Source organism: Rattus norvegicus, chromosome 19, assembly GCF_036323735.1.
Source record: "Rattus norvegicus strain BN/NHsdMcwi chromosome 19, GRCr8, whole genome shotgun sequence".
NCBI classification, from domain to species: Eukaryota; Metazoa; Chordata; class Mammalia; order Rodentia; family Muridae; genus Rattus; species Rattus norvegicus.
The window spans coordinates 50,683,629-50,705,365 of record NC_086037.1 but is presented as its reverse complement, the minus strand read 5'-3'; the positions used below and the strand labels follow the sequence as shown (position 1 = coordinate 50,705,365).

The following is a 21,737-nucleotide window of genomic DNA, read 5'->3' as shown; positions in this document are numbered from 1 at the left end:
GTGATTTTCTGGTGGGAATTATCCATGTAGCAGCGTCAGAGGACTGAGCGAGGCTCTCCTTGTAAGTATGGCAGGTTTGCCTTGCTTGCAAGCGACCCAGCTGGACTCTATGGCCCTTTCTCCAGCCAGTACATGGAAGCGATCGATGGCCCCTACAGGGCCTTGGCGTTCTGTCGCAAGGGAAGGGTGTGGAGTAGGCGCCGCACACAAGGTTAGATCAACCTGACCCGCGCTGGCCGCAGGACAGCTGGGCAACAGACAGGCAGCTGACCAAGTCCATCGGACCTAACGCGGCAGGAGGTTTCGAGGCCATGCCCGGAGACCGCAGGTAGGCACAGCCGGGCCTGCTCCCCAGCCCACAGGCCCCAGTGCACAGGGGCCGAAGGCTCAGAGTCGCGCCAGGCTCTGGCTGCGGCCGAACTCGGCGGCCCCTCACGCCGGTCAGGCCGAAGCCCCGAGCTGAAAGGCCTCACCTCGCGCGGGCGGCCGGCTCTTCGGAGTCTCGGCGGCTCAGCCCACCGTCTCCCAGCCCAGGCCACGGGCGCTACCGCCATCCTCTCGCGTCAGCGTGGTGGCGTCATTACTGCGCGCGCCTGACGCCAAAACAAACTTGGGCTGCCACGGGGAGGAAGAGAGGCGGAGCTTCCAGACGCGGACGCGGTGGGCGTCCTCTGAGTGCCTGCCAATCAATGTCTTTGGGGCCGCGAAGGGCTCTTTTTTCTAGGGATAGGTTTATTTGCGGCTCGGCACCGCTGGGGAACAGCTTGTGGGAGGGAAGGGTTCTGGGAAAGGTAATGACTGAAAGAAATGGAAAAAAATGTCAAAATTCTAGAAGTGAAGGGGCTCTTGAAGGGAAAGAGAGTACGTCGGCACGCCCGGGCTAATTTGTTTTTAATTTATCGATGCAAAAAATTACGAGACCACAAGAAAAGATTGTTACCAAGCTGGACACGGTGGCACATGACTTTAATCCCAGCACTCAGGCAGGAGTATCCTTGAGTTCCAGGTCAGTGTAGTCTACAGAACTAGTTCCAGGACAGTCAGGTCTACACATAGAAACCGGTCTGAAAAGATAAAGATTCTTAAAAAAAAAAAAAAAAAGAAAGAAAGAAATAATTTGTTTTGCATATTAAAGCTTTAACAATATTTTGTCTTTCAAAAAAAGTAAAAGTTGTTTCAAAGTCTAGTATGTTAGTACTTTTAGCCTGTAATCCTAGTACTTTGGAAGCAGCAGCAAGAAAGACTTTGAGGCTAGCCTGGTGTATATACTAAGGTCCTATCTCAATAAACAATTTATCAGTGTGTTCCCACATTCCTCTAATGCTGGCACTCAGGAATCTAAGGGGATATTGCAGGGAGAGGTCAAAAACAGCAAGGTTAAAGGAGTTCTAGGTTTTCTTGGGATACAGATTAAGACCATATCTCAAAATAGCAACAATGAAATTTGTTTCCCAAAGGGTAATGGAATTACTAAAAACATGGACTTTAACCCAGCATAGTGTGCTATGGGAAGCAGAGGCAGATGAACTTCTGAGTTCAAAGCCAGTATGGTCTGTCTACAGAAACAGAATACCCTGGGCTGCTGCACAGGAAGACAAGGAAAGAAATAATTTGTTTTGCATGTTAAAGCTTTAACAATATTTTGTCTTTCAAAAAAATGTAAGAGTTGTTTCAAAAACAGCATGCTTAAAAATAGCATGGGAAGGAGTGATACCAAGAGGGGAGCTTCCCCTTCTCGAAAGAAATAGGGAAGGTAGAATAGGAGGAGGACTTGTGTGACAGATTACTGGGAGGAGAGGAAGGGCGGATAAGTTAATATTGTGTTGTAAAGTGAATAAATAAATAAATTTAATAACAACAACAACAACAACAACAAAAAAGGAGCACTGATTTTAGGGCCAAATCTGGGCTCCAATCTCAGCTCTGACATTTCCCCAGCTATATGAATTCTTGGGGAAGATGTCACCCTCAAGCCTTGCCATATAAACTCCTATCCTTATAATGATTATAAGTATATTAACCTCGGGGGCTGGGGATTTAGCTCAGTGGTAGAGCACTTGCCTAGCAAGCGCAAGGCCCTGGGTTTGGTCCCCAGCTCCGAAAAAAAAGAAAAGAAAAAAAAAGTATATTAACCTCACAATAAAAATAATATAAAATTCCAGAGTTAATGACACTCAGAAATCTATATGCTTTCATTTGACAGATATTTGGCAGATAAATATTGTATCCTATATTCAGATGCTGGTTTGGGCTCTAGGGAAAAGCACAAGTGTGCAGGTGTGATGGCAACTGGACTCAGGACACCTGAACAGTAAACTACACTTTGTCCATAGATCTACAGCTGTAGAACACTGGCCGTGGTGCTTAGACCTAGGCAGCTGTGCCCAAGCACCAGCATCTTGGCTATCATCCCAGCCCTCTGCTCTAGCTTTGAGATAAAACCCATAAAGCCTTTAAGCCCCTGGCCAGAGAGCAAATTCTTCCCCCGCCCATCCTCCCATCGCAGCCCATGGAAGAGTAGGGAGTTAGGGAGCAAAACATCAGGGCAAAAGTAGGTCACTGTAGGATTGTAATCCCCCACAACGCTGGCCAGAGCAACCACCCATGCTTTCAGAAGCATGCTGTTCCTGGCCATTTACTAGGTCTAGAAAACTATCAGGATCTGAAACCCAAGCACATCCCTCCTAACCATACACCCAGGCTAAGGGAGGTGTCCCAAGATGACATGCCCTGGAATCATTTTTAGTACAAGCTCATGTTGATTATAAAATTGCCTATGCTGAAGTTATAGATTCTTTCACTCCTTATTCTCTGCGGCACACTCTTTATTCTTACACTGGGAGCTAGAGACACAAAGAGAACCTTTACCTTTGAGTCCACATTTGGGAATTTTCACTGGGATGTAGGCAGTCATAATCCAGTGTTAGACTGAGAGAAAAAGCCCCAGCTCTGTGTAATCTAGAGACACTTTCAATTCAGTTTCTATTCAGTTACAGAATACTTCCTGGAAGAGGTGAGAACAACCAAGAAAAATCTGTTTCTTGTTGAACGTGAAGAACTAGGGAAAATATTACAACAATAACAACAAAATAAATGTGAGCTGGACATGGTGGTCAATGCCTTTAATCCCAGCACTCAGGAGGCAAAAGTAGGCAAATCTCTGTGTCTACAAATAAAGTTCCTGGACAGGCTACACACACACACACACACAATGAAAAAAAATGCCAAAAATATATAGCCAGCAGGTTGGTGACCAAGCATTGTGACCCGATTCAATTCCCAAGATCTGTATATAGTTGAAGGAGAGAATTGATTCCTGACCTCTACATGTGCACTGTGGCACATCCACAAGCACCCTCACTCATACCTACACAACAATAAATGTATTTTATAAAACAGATGTACAGGTCTAGCAAGGTGCTATACAACCTTAGGTCTGGTATTCAGGAGATAGAAGTGGGCAGATCTTTATGTATTTGAGGCCAGCTTGGTCTATGAAGTGGTCCAGGACAGCCAGGACCGTGGAGAGCCTTTTGGGGCCACTTGCTTCTAAACACTTGGGCAGGAATTTGGCCAGGACCAAGAAAGCTCAAGGCAGGAATCTACTTTGAGCCAGGACTCAGGAAATAGGCCCAGATTAAGAACATTTACATTTGAGTTAATGCAAAGCTCAGAGCTGCTCAGTGGAAACATGTGAGGCAGTCTTTTTGTCTTGGTCTTTCTGACTAAGCCCCTAGAAAGGTGTTTACAGGATTTTGTTTATTGTCTTGCATGTTCCTTGACCCTGACCAGATCTTTTTTTTTTTTTTTTTTTTTTTTTTTCCGGAGCTGGGGACCGAACCCAGGGCCTTGCCCTTCCTAGGCAAGCGCTCTACCACTGAGCTAAATCCCCATCCCTGATCCTGACCAGATCTTATCATTTTGCATGTACTTAAAGTGGTAGTACTTAAAAGCAGACTGGAAAATAAAAGACCCGTTTCAGCCTCAGAACTGGCTGGAGTCATGTTATAATGTTGTCTAATTGTCTTTTTTCTTTTTTTTTTTTTTAAAGATTTATTTATTTAATGTATATGAGTACACTGTAGCTGTCTTCAGACACACCAGAAGAGGGCATCAGATCTCATTATAGATGGTTGTGAGCCACCATGTGGTTGCTGGGATTTGAACTCAGGACCTCTGGAAGAGCAATCAGTGCTCTTAACCACTGAGCCATCTCTCCAGCCCGTCTTTTTTCTTTCTAATCCTCACTCCTGCCCTGAAGAACCTGTTGACTGACTGAGCTGGCTTGGTCACAGGACTACCAAGTGAGACCCCCCCAAAAAAATATACAACTCAAAGAATGGAAACGCCATCATTCTTTTTTTTTTTTTTTTCGGAGCTGGGGACTGAACCCAGGGCCTTGCGCTTGCTAGGCAAGCGCTCTACCACTGAGCTAAATCCCCAACCCCTCCATCATTCTTTTAACAAGTTTCTGGTGGCCAAAGGCAGCAGATTCAGGATTTTGTTTTTCTCTGAAATGTCTCCTTTAGAAATATGTGGTGATGTGTTCAATCCCCAGCTCCAAAAAAAAGAAAAGAAAAAAAAATATGTTGTGAGCAACTACTGGTTGGTAGAAGTGGAGATAAAAGTCTGGGTCAATGAAGGGCTGGGGGTTGGAGGCTGGAGAGATGGCTCAGAAATTAAGAGCACTAACTGCTCTTCCAGAGGTCCTGAGTTCAATTCCCAGCAACCACATGGTGGCTTGCAACCATCTGTAATGGGATCCAATGCCCTCTTCTGGTGTTTTTGAAGAGAAGGGGTTAAAAAGTGGGGGTTGGGGGGTTTGCTGGAGAGATGGTTCAGAGGTTAAGAGCACTTGTTGCTCTTAGAGAACCCCAGCATCCATGTGGTAGCTCACAAACTTCTATAACTTCGATTCCAGGAGATGTGGCATCCTCCTCTGAGCCCTGAGGGCATCAGGCATGTGGTGTTCATAAATAAATGCAGGCAAAAGTCATGCATATAAAATAAATACATCCAAATACAAATTTGAAAAATATCTAGATCAGTGAAATAAAGGGACAAGGGTAGAGTGAGTCAGGGTAGAGAGAACAGTGGCTCATGGGAGGATCTGAGTCAGCCATGGTGGGAAGTGTTTAAGAAACTGAGGGAAGGGGTTGGGGATTTAGCTCAGTGGCAGAGCGCTTGCCTAGCAAGCACAAGGCCCTGGGTTCGGTCCTCAGCTCCAAAAAAAAGAAAAAAAAGAAACTGAGGGAAGTAGTGTTCCTTCTGCATACTTAAGTGGAGGTCTATAGAGACACCTGTCACCTCAGAGTCCAAGCAGATTTCATCACACCTGTTCTGTCTTGTCTGTGCATGTATGTAAACAGCCTCCTAGCATGAAGGTTACATACCTGGCCTGCCAAGCTTTTTCCCAGCTGACGGCTAAACAGCCTCTTATAAACCCCTCTCCATATCAGCACAGATTTCTGGTGCCACATTTTTATGACAATTTTTAATTTTTATTATTTCTTTATGTATGAGCACATGTGCATGCATATAAGAATTCCTATGGGGAGGTGAGAGGATAACTTGGAGTCATATGTCTCCTATATAAGATTTAATGGCACGTATATTTACTCGCTGAGTACTGAGCCATCTCATTGGCCTGCTCTGTGTGTGTGTGTGTGTGTGTGTGTGTGTGTGTGTGTGTGTGTGTGTGTGTGAATATGTATGAGTGGGAGTGTGTGTACCAATGTCAACTTTGGGCATCATTCCTCAAGTGCTATCTACCTTGCTTTTTGAGATAGGCTCTCTTTCTCAGTGGCCTGGAGCTTACTGATTAGGCTAGGCTGGCTGTCCAGGAAGTCCCAGAGATCCAGTTGTTTCTGCCTTCCCAGGGTTGGGACTACAAGTGCATGCCACCATTCTGTTTTACATAGGTCCTGGGGGCCAAACTGAGGTCTTTATGCTTGTGTGGCAAGCATGCTGGGCGAGCTCCCAGCTATTCTGAACCACTGATAAGGCTGCCCTCCATATGTGCTACCACCTCCCATGTGCTACCTCACTTCTCTGAGAGGTCCCATCCTCAAGGACTGGGTAGGCAATGCTGGTTCTGCAGGAAATGGCTTATGCTGGCCAGACCTTGTAGGTAAGAGGGAAGGAGCTTAACACAAGCATCAGTTTCTCAACTCAGAAAGTAGAGGGAGCCAAGAGTAGAAGCCCATGAGGAGGCCATTACAATGTCTACAAAAGTCCTAATTTTTTTTTTTTTTTTTGGTTCTTTTTCTCGGAGCTGGGGACCGAACCCAGGGCCTCGTGCTTCCTAGGCAAGCGCTCTGCCACTGAGCCAAATCCCCAGCCCAAAAGTCCTAATTTTTTTTTTAAAGATTTATTTATTTATTTCACGTATCTGAGTACACAAAGTCACTGTCTTCAGACACACCACACCAGAAGAGGGCATCAGATCTCTTTACAGATGGTTGTGAGCCACCATGTGGTTGCTGGGAATTGAACTCAGGACCTCTGGAAGAGCAATCAGTGCTCTTAACCCCTGAGCCATCTCTCCAGCCCCAAAAAGTCCTAATTTTTAAGGCTAGGGATGGCAGCATATATTTGTAGTTCTCGCACCTATGAAGAGGAGGCGGGAGGATCACTCCAAGTTTGAGGTCAGCCTGTTCTAGGCTAGCCAGAGCTACATAGGAAGTCCCTATCTTTTCTTTTAAGATTTATTTATTTTATTTATACTAAGTACACTGGAGCTGTCTTCAGATGCACCAGAAGAGGGCATCAGATCTCATTACAGATGGTTACGAGCCACCATGTGGTTGCTGGGAATTGAATTTGGGACCTCTGGAAGAGCAGTCGGTGCTCTTAACCACTGAGCCATCTCTCCAGCCCCAAAGACCCTATCTTAAAAAGAGGAGGAGGAAGAAGAGGAGGAGGAGAAAAAGAAGACAGAGTGTTAACCTTTGTTTTTCCTGCTCCACACCACACAATCTTTCACATGGTTGCTCCCACAATACCTTCTTGAATCATATCATTTCTTCACTGCAAACCCCAGAGAGCAAACCTGTGCAGAGCAGAAGCCGGAGCACCCTCTTTATGACCTCAGCTTACAGGGACTTCTGGATAGGCGTCTAGGTGGACAGTCCAGACCTCAGAAGACTGAGCACTGAGTGTGAGGGCATGTATTGAAGGCTGAAGTGATAGTTTAGTAGAGGAAAAAGCAGATGACACATCAGGAAGCTGAAAGGAACCTAAGAAAGGCCTTCCCTGACCACCAGGGGGGGGAGTAGTTGAGGGTAGGAGTCTGAGATGGAGAACTCTCACCCTAGGACCTCACTGTAGTCCTCTGCCACCACCACTGCATTTCCGCCAGGTTGGGAAGGGCAGAGAAGGGTTGTGCATTCTGGCAGATCTTGGGTCTCTACCAGAGCTCTTGGGACCCAGAATACTCTTGGGACCTATAGCGTAATGGAAAGAAACCTCAATGCTGCCATCACAAAGTGAATGTTTGTAAGGATGATTGAGTCCCTTGTGGAGGTCCTGAGGCACACACATTTCATGCTGAGATCAGTTTCTGGGGGGTGGGGGGTGTCCCTGCTTTAGCCAGGAGGGCCACAGCCAGGAGAAAGGAACCAACTTGTTGTAAATATAAATACCTTTAATGAAAAGTGTGCATATTCTGCAGAGCTCACATGGCAGCCACTCACTGCATGCAGTGATGGGAGGCAAGGGCACTGTTGGCTGGCCAACCAGACTGTTTAGGCCAGAGGCCCCAGGAGGCAGGCAAGCGCCAGAGCAGCAGCGAGCAACGCAGGGGCTGGGGCTGAAGCCAGGGCAGGAGCTGTGGCCCGTAGTGTCTCCTGGTTGGTCTCTGGGCCAGCAATCCGCTCCCGAACACTCACAGGAGCGCCACAGAGGATGTGCAAGTTATCTGGGTGTGGGGCACGGCGAGCTTCTTGCTGCAGTGACTCCCACACTGCAGCAGCCTCCTCTGGGCAGCCTGACAGGACCCGAGAGGCACAGGCGTGGAATTCATTCCAGGATCTGTTACAAAATGGGGTTAGGGGAGTTAGAGCACAAAGATTTGGACTGGGAAGAGATTCGGGGCTCTGAGGTGGTGGAATGGTAAGCACAGATTGGGTCGATGCCTCCCACCGACCTATTACCTCCCACCTGCTGGTACCTGCAGACGGTCTGTAGCTCGCCTCCTCGGCCCATGCCATCCCCCAGGCGGATGAGACATTCAGCAAAGCCTTGGTATATGGTCTCACAGCGGTTTGGGCCCTCAGAGGCCACTGCTGGGTGGGGTACAGATTAGGAGTGGGTTGGGAATGGAGAATGGTTAACAGTGTGAGCTAGAGTCCATTTGTCAGGACCTTGTTTACCTGATACTGCCCTGGAGACATGACTCAGCGTGAAAGAGGTGCCCCCAGGGAACTTCAGGGTAGCTGGAGATCACTTGTCTTAACTCTCAAGGTGGGATTTGGACTGTGGTGTACGTGGAAGTGCGAGATATGGGAACAGAAAGGGAGTGTTGGGTCCCAGCGCTTAGTTCCTTCTCTAGTTCCTGAGACTCTAGGTCAAAGACAGGGATTCAGGGGTATAGGGTCCAGAAGCATAAAGTCATGGGCAGAAGGCAGTCATCCTAGTCTTCATGTGCTTCACCTGGCCCTTTCATTGCCTCTCTAAAGACAGTGTCTGCTGAAGCCGAGCAGGCAGAGTGGGGATCAAAGCCAGCCAGTCACTCTACGCTCAGGGATCCATGGCCTAAGCTCTACTAGGGGGTCACATGCTCCCTTTGCCAGAAGAGGGGCTACAGAATTGAAAGGTTCTTCCCAGACAACTGGGCTGTTTGCACAGTACTTTCCCTCCTGAAGCCACTAGCACATTTTCCTAGAGCCCTCAAAGCTGATCTCCAACTCCTTTACTCCCATACCCTATACCCAGTCTGGCTAGGACCTCTGAGGTTTGTAGCCTGGGCCCAGGATGCTCACACTCACCGAGTGGCAGTAGCAGCAACAGTGTCAGGGCACAGGGTAGCCGCTGACAGCGGCGGCGCCAGTGGCAGTGGCAGCAGTAGCACATCATCCCTGGCTGTAAGCCTAGTGCAGAAGCTAGAGGCTTGGAGAGCTGCCTGTGGACCCAGCCCCCAGAGGAAGGGATTCTGATTGGATGGGAGCTGGAGGCGGAGCATCTTCCCAGCTGTCAGCCCCACCTCTAGCATCCAGAATAGGCAGAGGAGCAAGAAAGAACCCCAGAGGGTAAAACTGCCAGGAGAGGAGGCAAAGGTGATGTTGAGCTGGCTCTAGGAGCTTTGCCTGAATTTGACAGAAGAAGTGTGGGTAGGGAGTGTATCAGATGAGAATGAGTGCCAGGGACCCCAGGTTGGGTTTAGACATACCTCCCCAAAGGGAGGAAAGAATAGTCACATCAGAGACAGACTAAACCACACACATACTTTCTTTTATTCCAAAAGCCTTTAATTGAATTTCTCAATGTTTTTCAAAAACAAAAAGATCCAAATTAGAGGTAAAAAGGAACATGGAAAATTCAACTCAAGTGGTGTCACGATCTTGGGGTCATGCTTCAGGCATGGCAGGACCCAAGAAGGCACAATACCTGCCCTGGGCCCAGCCTAACCCTGCTGGTTACCACAATCAGTAGACCACTGCCAGTGTGCCCGGCTGCTTACCTCCCTCCAAACACCAGAGATGAAGGCCTGAGCAGGAAAACAGCAGACACGGCCCTGCCTTGACCTAAACCTGCCAACTGGCCTTCAGTGTCACCCCATCCCTGTTTAAATGGCTAAGGGAGGCTAGGGGTCACAAGGCCGTGTAACATTAGGCTGAGGCGGCGGGCAGCTTTGCCAAGTGAGTTGTGTGGATCAGCCTGCAGGAACTGGAAGAGCTTCTGGCGCACCTGAGCCATGACAGAGCCCATGTGGTCTCGAGTGATGGGATCGCTGTGGTCCAGGTGCATCACAGCCTCTTCCAAGTAGCTGGGGATAGGGGAAAAGGCAGGCTATAGCTGGATGCCAGCAGAAAGGAGTGCCCCCTGGTGGCACTAAAGCCCAGAGGAATAATGAAAAAGAAACTTTCTAAGCCTCATATGGGAACTGGTGGAGAATATAGGTAGAAAAATTAGGGCTGGGAGCAGGTAAGAGTGAGTTGTCTGCTATGAACTGTTTGTTATCTATCCCTACCTCTAGGCTCATCTTCTGGTCCCTGACTGACTGCCCCACTCACCTGAGCTTGAGGTCACTTCTAGTTCCAAGGTCAGATGCTAGCTGCTGGATTAGGGAAAGGAGAACGGGCTGGGACAGTGGACAGGGCGGCTGCCCAAAAACCTGGGCTGGGTCCACAGTTTCACACACATACAGCACCAGGTTGAGATCAGCAGCAGTCAGAGCCTGGGAGTAGAACAAGACAGGATGCTAATTTATACCTAATACGAGGGTGGAATGCTTTCTTATCTGAGGTGTATGGCCTATGGCCAGAAGACCAAAGTTGGATTCTGAGTTCCAGAAGTGATGTTCAGAAACTCTGATGGGGCTGTATGGCTACTTTAGAAAATCAGATTACAAAGTTTTCCTCAGAAAAAGTGGGTTAAGGTAGAAGAAAAGTGGTCTAGCATGAAGGAACATGAAGGGGCAACGGATTGGAGAGCCAGAAAGTATCAACGAGCCTGATGGACAGTCCAAAGACTGCTGGGGAAGCGGGCAAATGGTGTGTGCACCTTGTCTGGACACAGCTTTGCCAAGTGCTACTCACTTACTAAGCCTGACACTGTCATACCTGCTGGAAGGCCTGATTGAGGTGGCCCTGCTGCAGTAACTGCAAGATATGGGCTTGTTGGGCCTGGCAGTCAAGGTGGGCAGAGGGGACAGGTGTGCCAGCAGCTGAGCGCATAGCCTGCATGATGCTGGAAGTGACAGTGGCCTGCTGCTCCTTCAGTGCCACACTCACTTCACCCTTGACAATGCGTTGTACTTGTGCTAAGATTGATTCCTGCAAGCTGCAAAGGGAAATGAGCCAGTGAGGTGGACAGGGAGAACGTTCTAGCCCTTACTAACCTACCACCGCACCCAGAGCTCTGCCCACACACCTGCCCACAGCCACATGCAGCTGGTGTTGCACCTCGGCCCGAACACTGCTAGACACAGTGGCTGCCATCTGCTCAGTGGCATTCTGCAGTGTGCTGACCAGGCCCCGAAGCTGGGCCAACACAGGCTCCCTAGCTTCTTGTTCACGTGCCTTTCGGCTCTTCATGTGACTGTCCAGCTGCTGCAAATCTAAAGGGACCAATGGGGACCAGAGAAGGGGTCAGAGCAGAGTACGGCTCCTCCTCCTCTGCTGGGCTTATGGTGGACAACACTCACATTCCTGAGTGCCCAGCCTGAAGCTGTCATTGATTTGCTGGAACATAGCCTGACAACTCTTCTCAAAAGCCGGCAGCACCACACTCTGGAAGGCTTCTCGGTAGGCAGCCTGCATTGGTCCCTGTAGCGTATCTGCAGCTGCGCGGGCAATGGCATCTGTTAAGTTCTAAAATATAGGAAGGGGTCAAGTTGAAAGCCCGAGTTCAATCTGGCTTGTCTAGCCACACTTCCCCCATCCTGGACCCTACATCACCTTGGACTTGAGTAGCTTAGAGATATTCTCTTTCATGCTGCCTTCCACAGCTGTAAGCTTGGTAGCCACTGAGTTGCTTAGTTGGCCTGCCACAGGCTCCAGACTTCTGGAGACACCTAGGAGAGACAGGCGGATGGAACCATCAGTTTGAAAGTGCCCTACACCCACCTGGCCCAGTGGAAAGAAACCTCATGGAAAACTCACATGGAGGAACTGTTTTCTTGATTTCATCCCTTATGCTGCGCTCTAGCCGCCCAGCCACAGCTGAAGACAAAGCCTGGGATAGCTGCTGTGTCAGCTGCTCCTGTAGCTGCCCACCCCGTTGCTGCCCCTCAGCCAGTGCCCGCTCCAGTCGCCGTTCTGTGGTGGAGCTAAGGAACAGGCCTACAACAGGACCTATGCCTTTCCTAGGCAAGAATGCTACTGCACCTTACTGCCATGCTGTGCCACTACCCCAAGGATACGCTCTTGCTCATGCCGTGTCTCCAGGGCACGTTCTACATGGTCTGTGACAGTGCTCTGAAGACCTTCAAGTTGGGCACAAAGACGCTGTAGCAGCTCTTCTTGGTTGTGCCATAGTTCTGCCAGCTCTCTTTGCTGCTGCCAAATTAGTGCTGGCCAGTCTTCAGGGGGCTCTACCACCTGCCAGAAGCACTGACACCTTACACATCTCCACCCACCAAAAAAAGTAGCTCAAAGTCCCTCCCACCCTTGTGGGATGGGGCCCCATGGGTAGAAAGGTGCTCCCTTACATACCTGGTGCTCGGTGAGCCGAGATCCCACAGCTGAATCCCTACATAGGCAAAACAGCATTGCAGGTCACAACAGGCAGCTCAGACCACCACCCCTGGCCCCGGTCCAAGAATTCTCCTACCCATCATCCTTCTTGCTTTTCCTCTTGAGCTTAGGTGAAGTCCTAGGGGATCCCTTGGTTTTCCAATCCTTGGCAGGCAGCCGTGGAGTAGGAATTTTGCTGCCAAAACCTCCTGAAGCAGAGGCAAGGCTGGCAACCTCATCGTCATGGTCACTGTGGAAGGAAGGGGAGGAAGGCTGAGTGTCTGCTCACTTGCTTTTCCCTTATTCACTGCTCTCCTTCCTTAGAGGAGAAGCAAGGAACAAGATTGTGCTCACCTTTGCTCAGCACTTGTGTCCTGACTGTCATGTTGCTGCAGCAGGTGATAAGGTGGCCTGTGGAAGGCCAGGCTTTTGTGCTTTTCCTGGAGGCCATTCCTGGGGCTAAGGAAACACATGGACTCAGTAGTGGACAGTCCTAATATAGACGCCCTGCCCGCCCGCCCAGGCATATTTCCCCCTTCTAATCTTCTTACCTTTCTGTTAGTGTGCTACAGGTCTCACGAGTAATGTCAGGTGCTGTAGGCCAGACTTGACTGTCAGAGGTTGCAACTTCCTGGGTCAAGGCTGCTTCCAGTAGGGAAGGGGTACTATGCCTATCCCCATCCCCAGGGCCTCCATCTAGACCAAGCTGAGAACTAAGCTCAGGGCCTTGCCTGGGCCGAGGAGACAGTAGGTGTAGTGCTGAGGCAGCTGAGGCCATGCTGTCTGGCTCAATGAGGCCCTCAGGTACAGAGGAGCCAAAGCCACGGGACAGGGCCTCAGATGCAATTTCAGGGATGTCCTGGGACAGGGCAGTGGATGCTGAGGAGATCACATCAGGAGAACGTGTGCGACTTGGGGAGGCCTGGGGTAGCCCTAATGGTTCCACTTCCTGCAAATCCAAGGATAGTGCAGAAGTACCAGAAGATACCTGAGAAGAGCCAAAGATAGAGGCTTAAGTGCTAAGGGCTCAGGGGCACAAAAATAAGGCACTGGCATCTGTAGTGGTTAGACATCATCTAACAGAAAAGGGAGATGCAAGTGGAAAGCAGGGCCACAGTTCACAAGAGGTGGGGATTGGAGGCTGACGAGATGCCCTCTTGGGAACATGAAAGCCTGCTCTAACCTTTGAGGAAATGTAACACTTCCAAGGCCAAGGAGGGTCAGAAGAAAAATATATAGGAATAGAGTGCTCCAATCTTTTCCATTGCCCTCTACCACTTGCTACCTAGTACTTTATACGCATTCATATTCTCCCCTTATCCCCCAACCCCCACCTACCTGACCAGGTCCCTTGGGAATTAGTTTGTCAGCTGGGCCTGGGAGCAGGCCCGGAAGAAGGCTCCGAGGGCTTGCCTGCAGGCTGCTGCTGCTGCTTATAGTCAGGCTGCCATCTAGCTGCAGTTTGGGGCTCAAGGTCAGTTCCTCGGGTGGCCTACTGGCAGAAAGGCACGGCATTAGCAACTGTAATTCGTCACAGTTGGGCACAAGACCCAATTCTGATTTTTATTTTACCTGGGCAAGGAGGGGTCCATGGCTGAGGAGCTGCTCACAGCAGACACAGCTGTTAGAGAGCTGCTGCTGCTACTGCTGCTGCTGCTACTGCTGCTGCTGCTACTGCTGCTGCTACTACTAGGGGATGCAGAGATCTGGGAAGAGCCAGAAAATGAGTGCTAAGGTTAGCTAATGGGACATTACCAGACCTCTCTCCACGAAGGAAGTAAGTACCTGCTGCAGGGAGGCGGTAGGTGTCATGAAAGCATCAGGTGTCATCAACTTAGGCTTGGTCTCACTGCTCAGACTGAGGAAGTCTGCAGGTGCAGGCAGCTCCACAATGCGTCGGAGGTCAGGCTGGGAACCATGAGGAGCTGAAGCTAGCCCCTCAGAGCCTAGTTCAGGTCGAGACTCTCCAAATGCTGTTGGAAAAGCTGCTAAGTCAGATCTCAAGGCCACATCAGTGGAACCAGTCTCCCTTCTGTTCCCTTACTCACTGAAGTCCTCATGAGCAGTGTGGGTAGAGAGTGGGGCCACCACATCAGGGTTCAGCTGTGGCTGGAAGCGGATCTGCACATCTTGGAGTGCCCTAAAGAACAAAGGGGAGAAGAGAATACTCAAAAGGCCAGGGCCAGTAGGGTAGGGGGACATAGGCAGGACATGGCAGGCCTCCCTGACACACTCACTTAGTGTGCACACAAAAGAGCTTGATAAGCACACCAGCTGCAGATTCCAAGGTACCAGCTCCATGGGAACTCTCTGAAAGGACAGTGTGGATCATTAAGGCATTGGCCTGCTCTGTGCATGGACACTTCCCACATACCAACATATAGCCCTTACCCCAGGGCACCTCACCAGTCCCCAGACTGTCACTCTCCTCCTCAGCAGGCAGCACCTCAGTGTGCCGCAGCCGGCAGCGACTCACAACCTGGATGCCAAAGCTCAGCACAGGGTGGGTGAGCAGGAACTCAGAGATGGAACTGAAGCAAGCACGGCCCTCGTCCTGGTTCTGCAGCAGCTCCATCACATAGAGGACCTGCATGAGTAACACACTGCTAACTCAACTGAGGCTGTAAGGGCTGTGACTACATCACATAGCCCTGCCCTTCCCAGCAACACCAGCTCTTTCCAATGTACCACCACAGCAGCCTACCTTTCGTTGCACATCACTAAGAATCAAATATTCTGCTGAGAGGTCCAAGCAAACTTTGAGACTGGGAGGCACACTCACTGAACTGAAGATATCTGGGGAGAAGCTAGGGAGCCAACAAGCAGACCAAGTAAGGCTGAGAATTCAAAGGACTACGTCCCTGGCCTATCTCCCTCACTCTAGTTTACCGAATGGTTTGCAGGCAGGTCCAGGACACTGTGCACCACATCTTCAGCTCTCGATTCTGGTCAGCGCCAGTAATGAGGAACCTCCAGAATGGGACCCTGAGAATCACCAAGGCACTGACTGGTTACCAGCTAGAAGCCCACAGAAAAGCCCACCTACTTGCCTCTCCACTCACTCACTCAGGATCCTGTTTCTTATGGTTATCACAGAACAGGAGGCAAGAAAGAGGCCGCCCATCATGAGGTTTCCATTCATGCAGACACCTGCAGGCAGACAGGTGAACAGTCTGAGTGAATGATCTGTCCCTCTTTCTAAATAGGGCAGACACTAGTGTCTTTCAAGTCTTGCCTTACCTTGGCTCATCCTGACCTTCAATATAGATCTGCCAGAACTTGACAAAGCCATCATGGCTTGCGGTGGCCAGCACAGTCCCATCAGGGGAAAGGGCTCCTTCACTTAGGCACTGCAAAGAACCCAAAAAGCTTTGCTTTGCCTCCTGACCAGGGGTAAGAACGAGCCCTACCTCAATGACGATAGTAGTGAACAGGGCCAACCAACAGCGGCCTCATTTCTGTGTGACTGAATGAAGCGGGTAGGTGCTAAAGAGAAAACCAGACTTGCAGGGCACAGCTAGATTAGGAATCAATTGTCCAAGTGAGAGCCAGGTTGTCTTCAACATCCCCAAGGGAACACACTGGTAAAGCCCCTGGGGCAGCTGTGGGAATAGGGAAAGGCAGGGAGGCGATATGTTGTAGACCTACCGTGCTATGGCCTTTTACCACGATAAAGCCCTGCTTGATTTGGCTGACATCCACAGGCCATGTGCTGTGGCTGGAGCGAAGCATATCCAAGTCCCACACCTCAGCCTAGGGGTATAGGGAGGTATTTAGTCCATGTGCCCAGTATGGCAGTTCTGATCCTTCCTTCACCATAGCCAGTCCTCTCACCCGGTCTTCATGCAGCAGGGCCACCGTTGGGCTACTCTCCTCACAACAGTCCTCGCTTTCCTCAGGGATGAAAGGGCACCAGATGATCCTTCGGAAGTGGTTCAGTGGTGTGCCCTCTGGTTGCCGGATATGGACTAAGATCTCTTCTCTGAGTAGAGAGTTAAGGCTACATAGGTAGATGATGATGTAACCCTCAGCAGCCCCAGCCCTAGGCCCAGCTCTGCTTTTTCAGCCCCCTTGCCTGGGAATGGATACTGAATTTTGCCCTTAACCAGAGCCAGTCGCCACACAAAGAGATCGCCGGCCTCGTCCAGGCAGGCAAGCTGTGGAGAGTTGAGGTGTGCAAATGCAAGGTCAGCCACACTGCCTGTGAAGCCCTTGAGCAGGGTCCGCTCCGAAGTGCTCACACTGATCACTCGGACCATGGCTGAGCCATTGTTGGCAGCTGGAAGCAGAAAAGCAGAGGATTGTGAACGAGTGCCCCGTCCTTGCTTGCCACTTACTATCACCACAGTCCTGAGTCTGGTTTTCCTGACCAGCTCCCTCAGCCCTGGGACAAACCTCTACTGTACGCTAGCATCTGAGTACATCTGCATCTCTGGGGTTTGTAGCAGACACTTCCTTCTTGCTCCATGTTCTTACTTACCCCTGATGGCGTATGCCAAGAAGGAGTTAGACACTGCAATCAGGTTGCCATAGTAGTATTTCTGCTCCCAGTCATACTTGGCTACAGGCTGGATTTTCACCTGAGGGTTCAGAGTAAGGAAGCTGAAGAAGCTGAGGGCTGGAGTAGTTAACAATCCCAAGGGCAGGACAGGTCCACAGGTACAAACCTAACACCCACTGACATCTCCCAGAACAGACTTCCTCAGAGGTTTGGGAGTCAACACTGATTTTCTGAAAATAAGGTAGACTCTTTATCAAAGTGGTTCCCATAGGAATTGCCAGCATGCATGAGAGAAGAGAGACGCTGAGTGTGCTACTATATAGTACATATGCCACAAAATCCTGGTACTCACCTTGTTGCTCCCTCGCGCCTTGCTGGAAATGCTAGAATCACTGCTGGCCACAATTTCTACCTCCTTGGCCAAAATCCCAATGCACGTGGAGCTGTCATCTCCAGAGAGGCAACTGGAAGAGGTCCATAAACCAAGTAAGTCCCTTGTTCCTCAAAAGGCTCAGTAGAGGGTGCTAAGGTCATAGTGACCTGATGAAGATGTCTAGTCCCAGCTTCCCAGTTCTGCCTGGTTTCCATATACAGTTCCCCTTGCTCACCTCCCTTCTGGCAAATGAGGTTAATCCCATTCTACACTAGGCATCCAGGCCAAGTCTTTAGCCTGTCCTCATATCTTTTCTTAGTATATATTTAGTGAGGTATAGTGCTGTGCCCCAGATCATCCAGAAGAGAGGAAGCAAAGGCTGCTTGCCCATTTGACCTTAATCTTATCTCTATAGCTAAGTGAAATCCGCAAAGATATCATTATCATCATTACTATTTCTCAGGTACTCACATGACCTGCTTTTCCTGCAGATTAATGGGTGGCATGGTCCGTATACCAGGTTTGCTTGTCGAGTTACCATCTCCTGAACTGAGCGGATCTGGGACCAGGAGCCCATTGAGGTCTCCATTGTAGGCACTGGATGGCCTTTGGCTTTCGACATTGGAGCCTAGGAAAAGAAAACAACACTGTGAAAAGGTTGCTTTGCCTGCCATGAGCTTCTTCTACAACTCTAAACCACAAAGCACTCAGGAGCATTTGTTATGTCCAGTAGGGAGGAGGGCCCTTTGTTCATTCTTCATTCTGTAAGTGTGGTTATATAGCAGGACCAGGGATGAGTATGAGACTCATCTACCTGTGGGAAGGTTACAAACCAGCAAGACCTTGGAGCCAGAACCACAGCTCAGTGGTGGCATGTTGCCTGCTTATTTAGTATATGTGAGGCCCTTGGTTTGATCTTTAGCATCAAAAAACAAAACTAGGCCAGTTAATATTTGGGCTAAGAACAGCAAACAAACTTGATTTGAAGGAGGGTATGAGGACAATCAAGATATCATAGCAAATTATATCTACAACACACACATGGGAAATGCTGGGTGTTGTGGCACCTCATCATTTGAGAGGATGAGACAGAAAGACTGTGAGTTCAGGGAGATGCTAGGCTTATGTATGAAATTCAGGCCAGTCTAGACTACATATAAAATCCTGTCCCAAAACAAAACAGAAAGAAGTCAGAGAAATGGCAGTGTTTAAGCAGCAATTGCTGCTCTCAGCACCCACATGGTGGTTCACATCAATCTTTAATTCCAATTCCAAGGGACGTGGTACCTTCTTCTGATCTCCTCAGGCCCCAAGCCCACATGTAGTACACATACATATATGCAGGCAAAACACACAAACAATAGAATAAGTAAATCTACAACAAAACAAAAAAACCAAACAACCCAGAAACAAAACATGGTAAGGGTAGAGGTTGACAATGCCTCTGGGATGAGGCTAGGTTGTTTAGCCTCTCTTTCTGTGCAATGAGAGCCAAAGAGGCTCGCCACTCCCTCTCTTTTTTGAGACAGGGTCTTCCTGTGTAGTCAGATGGCTTTGAAGTTGAGGACTTTTTGCTTATGCCTCCTAAGTGTTGGAATTACAAGTACATGCTAGCACACTTGGCTCTACAAGGGTTTTACGTTTTATACATTCAGCTGCAGCCAGTGGACTGACTGTTACAAGGCAGCATACAGAACAGCTGAGAGTCTGTGCGAGATACCAGAATTCAAACACAGTAGGAGTTTGTGGAGAACGGTTCCTAATACAAAGAAAGGAGGGGTCTGACACACTGAATTAGTTAACAAGTCAACTTGGGCAGGTTAAACTCAGAAAGAAAGGCACATGGGGAACTAGACAAAGAAAGAGGAGAGAAGCTATGGGCATGTGGTAGGATGTGGAATTAGGAATGACATTATTTTAGATGTTTGAAATAGCTGGTCCCACTCCTTAATGCTGAGGATTGAGTCCTGGACATCCCTTGCATGCTAGGTGGGTTTCTGTTGTTTGGGGAGAGGAGGTAGGACTAGGGATGAAACTCAGGGCTTTCTTTGCACATGCTAGACAACTGCTCTACCACTAAGCTATGTCTCCATTTATGTAGTTATTTATTTTCTTATTTATTGAAATTGGGCTTCAACATAGAGCCCGAGGTAGCTGACAATTCTCCTGCCTCTGCCTCTGCCTCCCAAGTGCTGGGACTATAGTGAATGCCACTATGCCTGGCTTCTGGCTATGTTTCAAAAACTCATTAATTCAGACACACTTCCCAAACTCTGAGCTAGGAAGAAGGTACTTCAGCAGGAAAAAAACAAGTTTTCAGTCATAAAACAGTCTTCGGTCTGATAAGTCCTTCAAGGAAGAGACAAGCAAAAGCTACTTGAAAAGAAAACCACCAGCTGGACAGTAAAGGCAAACACCTTTGATTCCAGCTCTCTGGAGACAGAGAGGCAGGTGGATCTCTGAGTGGCCTCTCAGAGAGGCCAGTTTGGTCTACACAGAGCAAGTTCCAGGACAGCTGGGGCTAAGCAGAGAAACCCTATCTCAAAAACCCCAAACCAACAACAACAAAAAATCAAGTGCCAATCACTAAACAAAGGATTTACCTTTATCTCTCACTAGGACTGGAACCACTCTAGCTGCTCAGGGATAAGCTGGCTACTCTCCCTTCCTAGCAATCTACTGTGAGGATAGACAGGCCTAAGTTATACCGTTAACCATGCCAGGCACAACAAAATCTGTATATAGTACAGTCTGCTCAGCTGATGGTGGGTATCAGAGGCACTAACCACCTCATGAGTAAAGGAAACACACACTGAAAGCACAAGGTCCAGGAGCCTCAGACAGCAAATGGATTATCTGTGTATTTGTCAGCTAAACCTACTGGAGAGTACTAGTGCCTGCCTTAGCAGTCTGGGTCCCACCAGCAGGCAAAAAGGCGTGAGAAAAGAATCAGTTCTCAATATGTACATCATAATCACCAGTCAACTACCACAACCTTCAAACATCTCTGAATCACACTGGAACACCTAGTTTTCATACATACTATTTCCTTTTTTGTACTATGTGTCCTCTACATAAGTACTTCGAATATCTTTCCTGGCATTCAATCTCCTGTCTATAGTATCCGACCTGGCCTTAACAGTCTCCTCTCAAACCAGTTCTGTATCTCCCTCACCCTATTTTCCCATTCCCATCACAGTACCCCAACAATCCTCTTTTACAATAACATATTACAATGCTGTTGGCTCTTATCTGTCCTGGGAACTCTCATCTGGCAAGAGTAGCCCCAAGGATACTAGAAGCCCAAGTAAAACTCGGATGAAGTGGGAACATATGGGCTTGCAGACGTTTGGAACCTAATCTAATCAGAGCCAGTCTGTGATCTGCCTTCAATCCAGTAGAAACATGAATTGGGGTTATCCACCTTTTGTCAGAAAATCGGTTTCAGAGAAACATCAGGCCGGGAGTATACACTTTTCGGGGAAAGCCAAGTTGCAAGGTGGGCACAGAGGATCAACAGCATATCACTTAATTCTAGGCCTAGAACTCGCTAAACCGACCCTGCACCAGGCCTCTGAACCATGGCGAGGAGGGACAGCCGGCCAGTACTCAAAACACAGCAGTTTGGAGGCAAGGATACCAGATGGATTGGGTGGATTCCGAGGAGGGGCCTTACCTTCAGCCAAAACATTTAAGAACAAGGCAGAACGGTCTGACATAGGATGGTAACACCCAGGGGTCTGCGCCATTCTCTGGATATAACCAGGGACCATCCATGACTCCAATTCCTGTCCTCCGCAATCAAACGGGAGGATCCTGAATCTGGCTAAAGGAACCTGCGGCACCCGAAAACGGTTCAGATCCACGCCATACGTCCGCCACTTCGCTAAGAGCCTAACCACCCCATCCCGGCTCACCTCCGGCGGGCCGGTCCAGTTTGAGGATGTCCCGCAGATGCTGCGTGGCGTCCTCAATGTCGATGCTCGCGCAGGAGGCCATGGGCCCAGCCACGAGAGTCCTGCTCGCCGGACGTTAGTTCCTCTACCTCCAAAAAGTGTCCAATTTCGCCCAGCCACGACCCCGTTAGAGAGCAGGAGACGACAGAGCACTACACAAAACCTACCCGCAATCCCCAAACCGCCGCCCGGACTGCGTCCGTGAGCCCTGCCAACCCCACCAACCGCCTCCACTTCCGGTCCCACTGACCTTAGCTCCCGGAACCTACAACTGCAGAAGAAAGGTTCCGAGCTCTGGAAGACCTAGTGCCTATCAGAGGAAGCCTCCACAGGCTGCTTTCTCCCGGCTAGTGGGGAAATTTCACAAGACTGAGGAAGAGCACTGAGTTGCCTAAAATCCTGTCTCCGGAGATCCAACCCAGGTCCTAGCCCATTCTCATGAATTCTGGATAATGAATGGGACAAGAAAGTCAACTTCACCACTCAGGTAGTGACTTTTCAGACCTTAAATA

At 49.2% G+C, this 21,737-nt stretch overlaps 3 protein-coding genes across 3 annotated transcripts in view; all 3 read right to left on the bottom strand.

Annotated features, from left to right (window-relative positions):
- Pskh1 (protein serine kinase H1) overlaps positions 1–586 on the bottom strand; it is a 32,111-nt gene extending 31,525 nt beyond the window's left edge. The window contains exon 1 of the mRNA NM_001108897.1: positions 474–586. The gene's annotated coding sequence lies outside the window, so the exon portion shown is untranslated. The remainder of the gene's footprint in view (positions 1–473) is intronic.
- A 7,038-nt stretch (positions 587–7,624) lies between these two features.
- Positions 7,625–9,085, bottom strand: Nrn1l (neuritin 1-like). Its single transcript, NM_001135006.1, has 3 exons — positions 8,988–9,085; positions 8,171–8,285; positions 7,625–8,031 (listed from the first exon to the last, which is right to left on the bottom strand). Exons 1-3 carry the CDS (start codon positions 9,073–9,075, stop codon positions 7,746–7,748), a joined length of 489 nt encoding a protein of 162 aa, NP_001128478.1. The 5' UTR covers positions 9,076–9,085; the 3' UTR covers positions 7,625–7,745.
- Positions 9,086–9,449: 364 nt separating this feature from the next.
- On the bottom strand, positions 9,450–21,442 carry Edc4 (enhancer of mRNA decapping 4). The gene is made up of 29 exons (NM_001033068.3): positions 21,187–21,442; positions 17,741–17,897; positions 17,249–17,360; positions 16,876–16,975; positions 16,485–16,674; positions 16,230–16,377; positions 16,044–16,148; positions 15,636–15,745; positions 15,462–15,545; positions 15,285–15,380; positions 15,100–15,202; positions 14,802–14,982; positions 14,633–14,705; positions 14,444–14,535; positions 14,181–14,368; positions 13,968–14,101; positions 13,734–13,890; positions 12,947–13,383; positions 12,750–12,854; positions 12,493–12,645; positions 12,375–12,411; positions 12,083–12,260; positions 11,823–11,978; positions 11,619–11,734; positions 11,366–11,531; positions 11,092–11,278; positions 10,782–11,001; positions 10,233–10,396; positions 9,450–9,985 (listed from the first exon to the last, which is right to left on the bottom strand). Exons 1-29 carry the CDS (start codon positions 21,266–21,268, stop codon positions 9,793–9,795), a joined length of 4,224 nt encoding a protein of 1,407 aa, NP_001028240.3. The 5' UTR covers positions 21,269–21,442; the 3' UTR covers positions 9,450–9,792.
- Positions 21,443–21,737: the final 295 nt, after the last annotated feature.

Coding starts and splice junctions, on each gene's coding strand:
- Nrn1l (NM_001135006.1), bottom strand. CDS start 9,075: ATGATGTGCTACTGCTGCCACTGCCACTGGCGCCGCCGCTGTCAGCGG. Junction 8,286..8,987: donor GTTGCTGCTACTGCCACTCG/GTGAGTGTGAGC, acceptor TACCCCACCCAG/CAGTGGCCTCTGAGGGCCCA. Junction 8,032..8,170: donor GAGCTACAGACCGTCTGCAG/GTACCAGCAGGT, acceptor ATTTTGTAACAG/ATCCTGGAATGAATTCCACG.
- Edc4 (NM_001033068.3), bottom strand. CDS start 21,268: ATGGCCTCCTGCGCGAGCATCGACATTGAGGACGCCACGCAGCATCTG. Junction 16,976..17,248: donor AGGCGCGAGGGAGCAACAAG/GTGAGTACCAGG, acceptor CTGAACCCTCAG/GTGAAAATCCAGCCTGTAGC. Junction 14,983..15,099: donor TTAGTGATGTGCAACGAAAG/GTAGGCTGCTGT, acceptor TTACTCATGCAG/GTCCTCTATGTGATGGAGCT.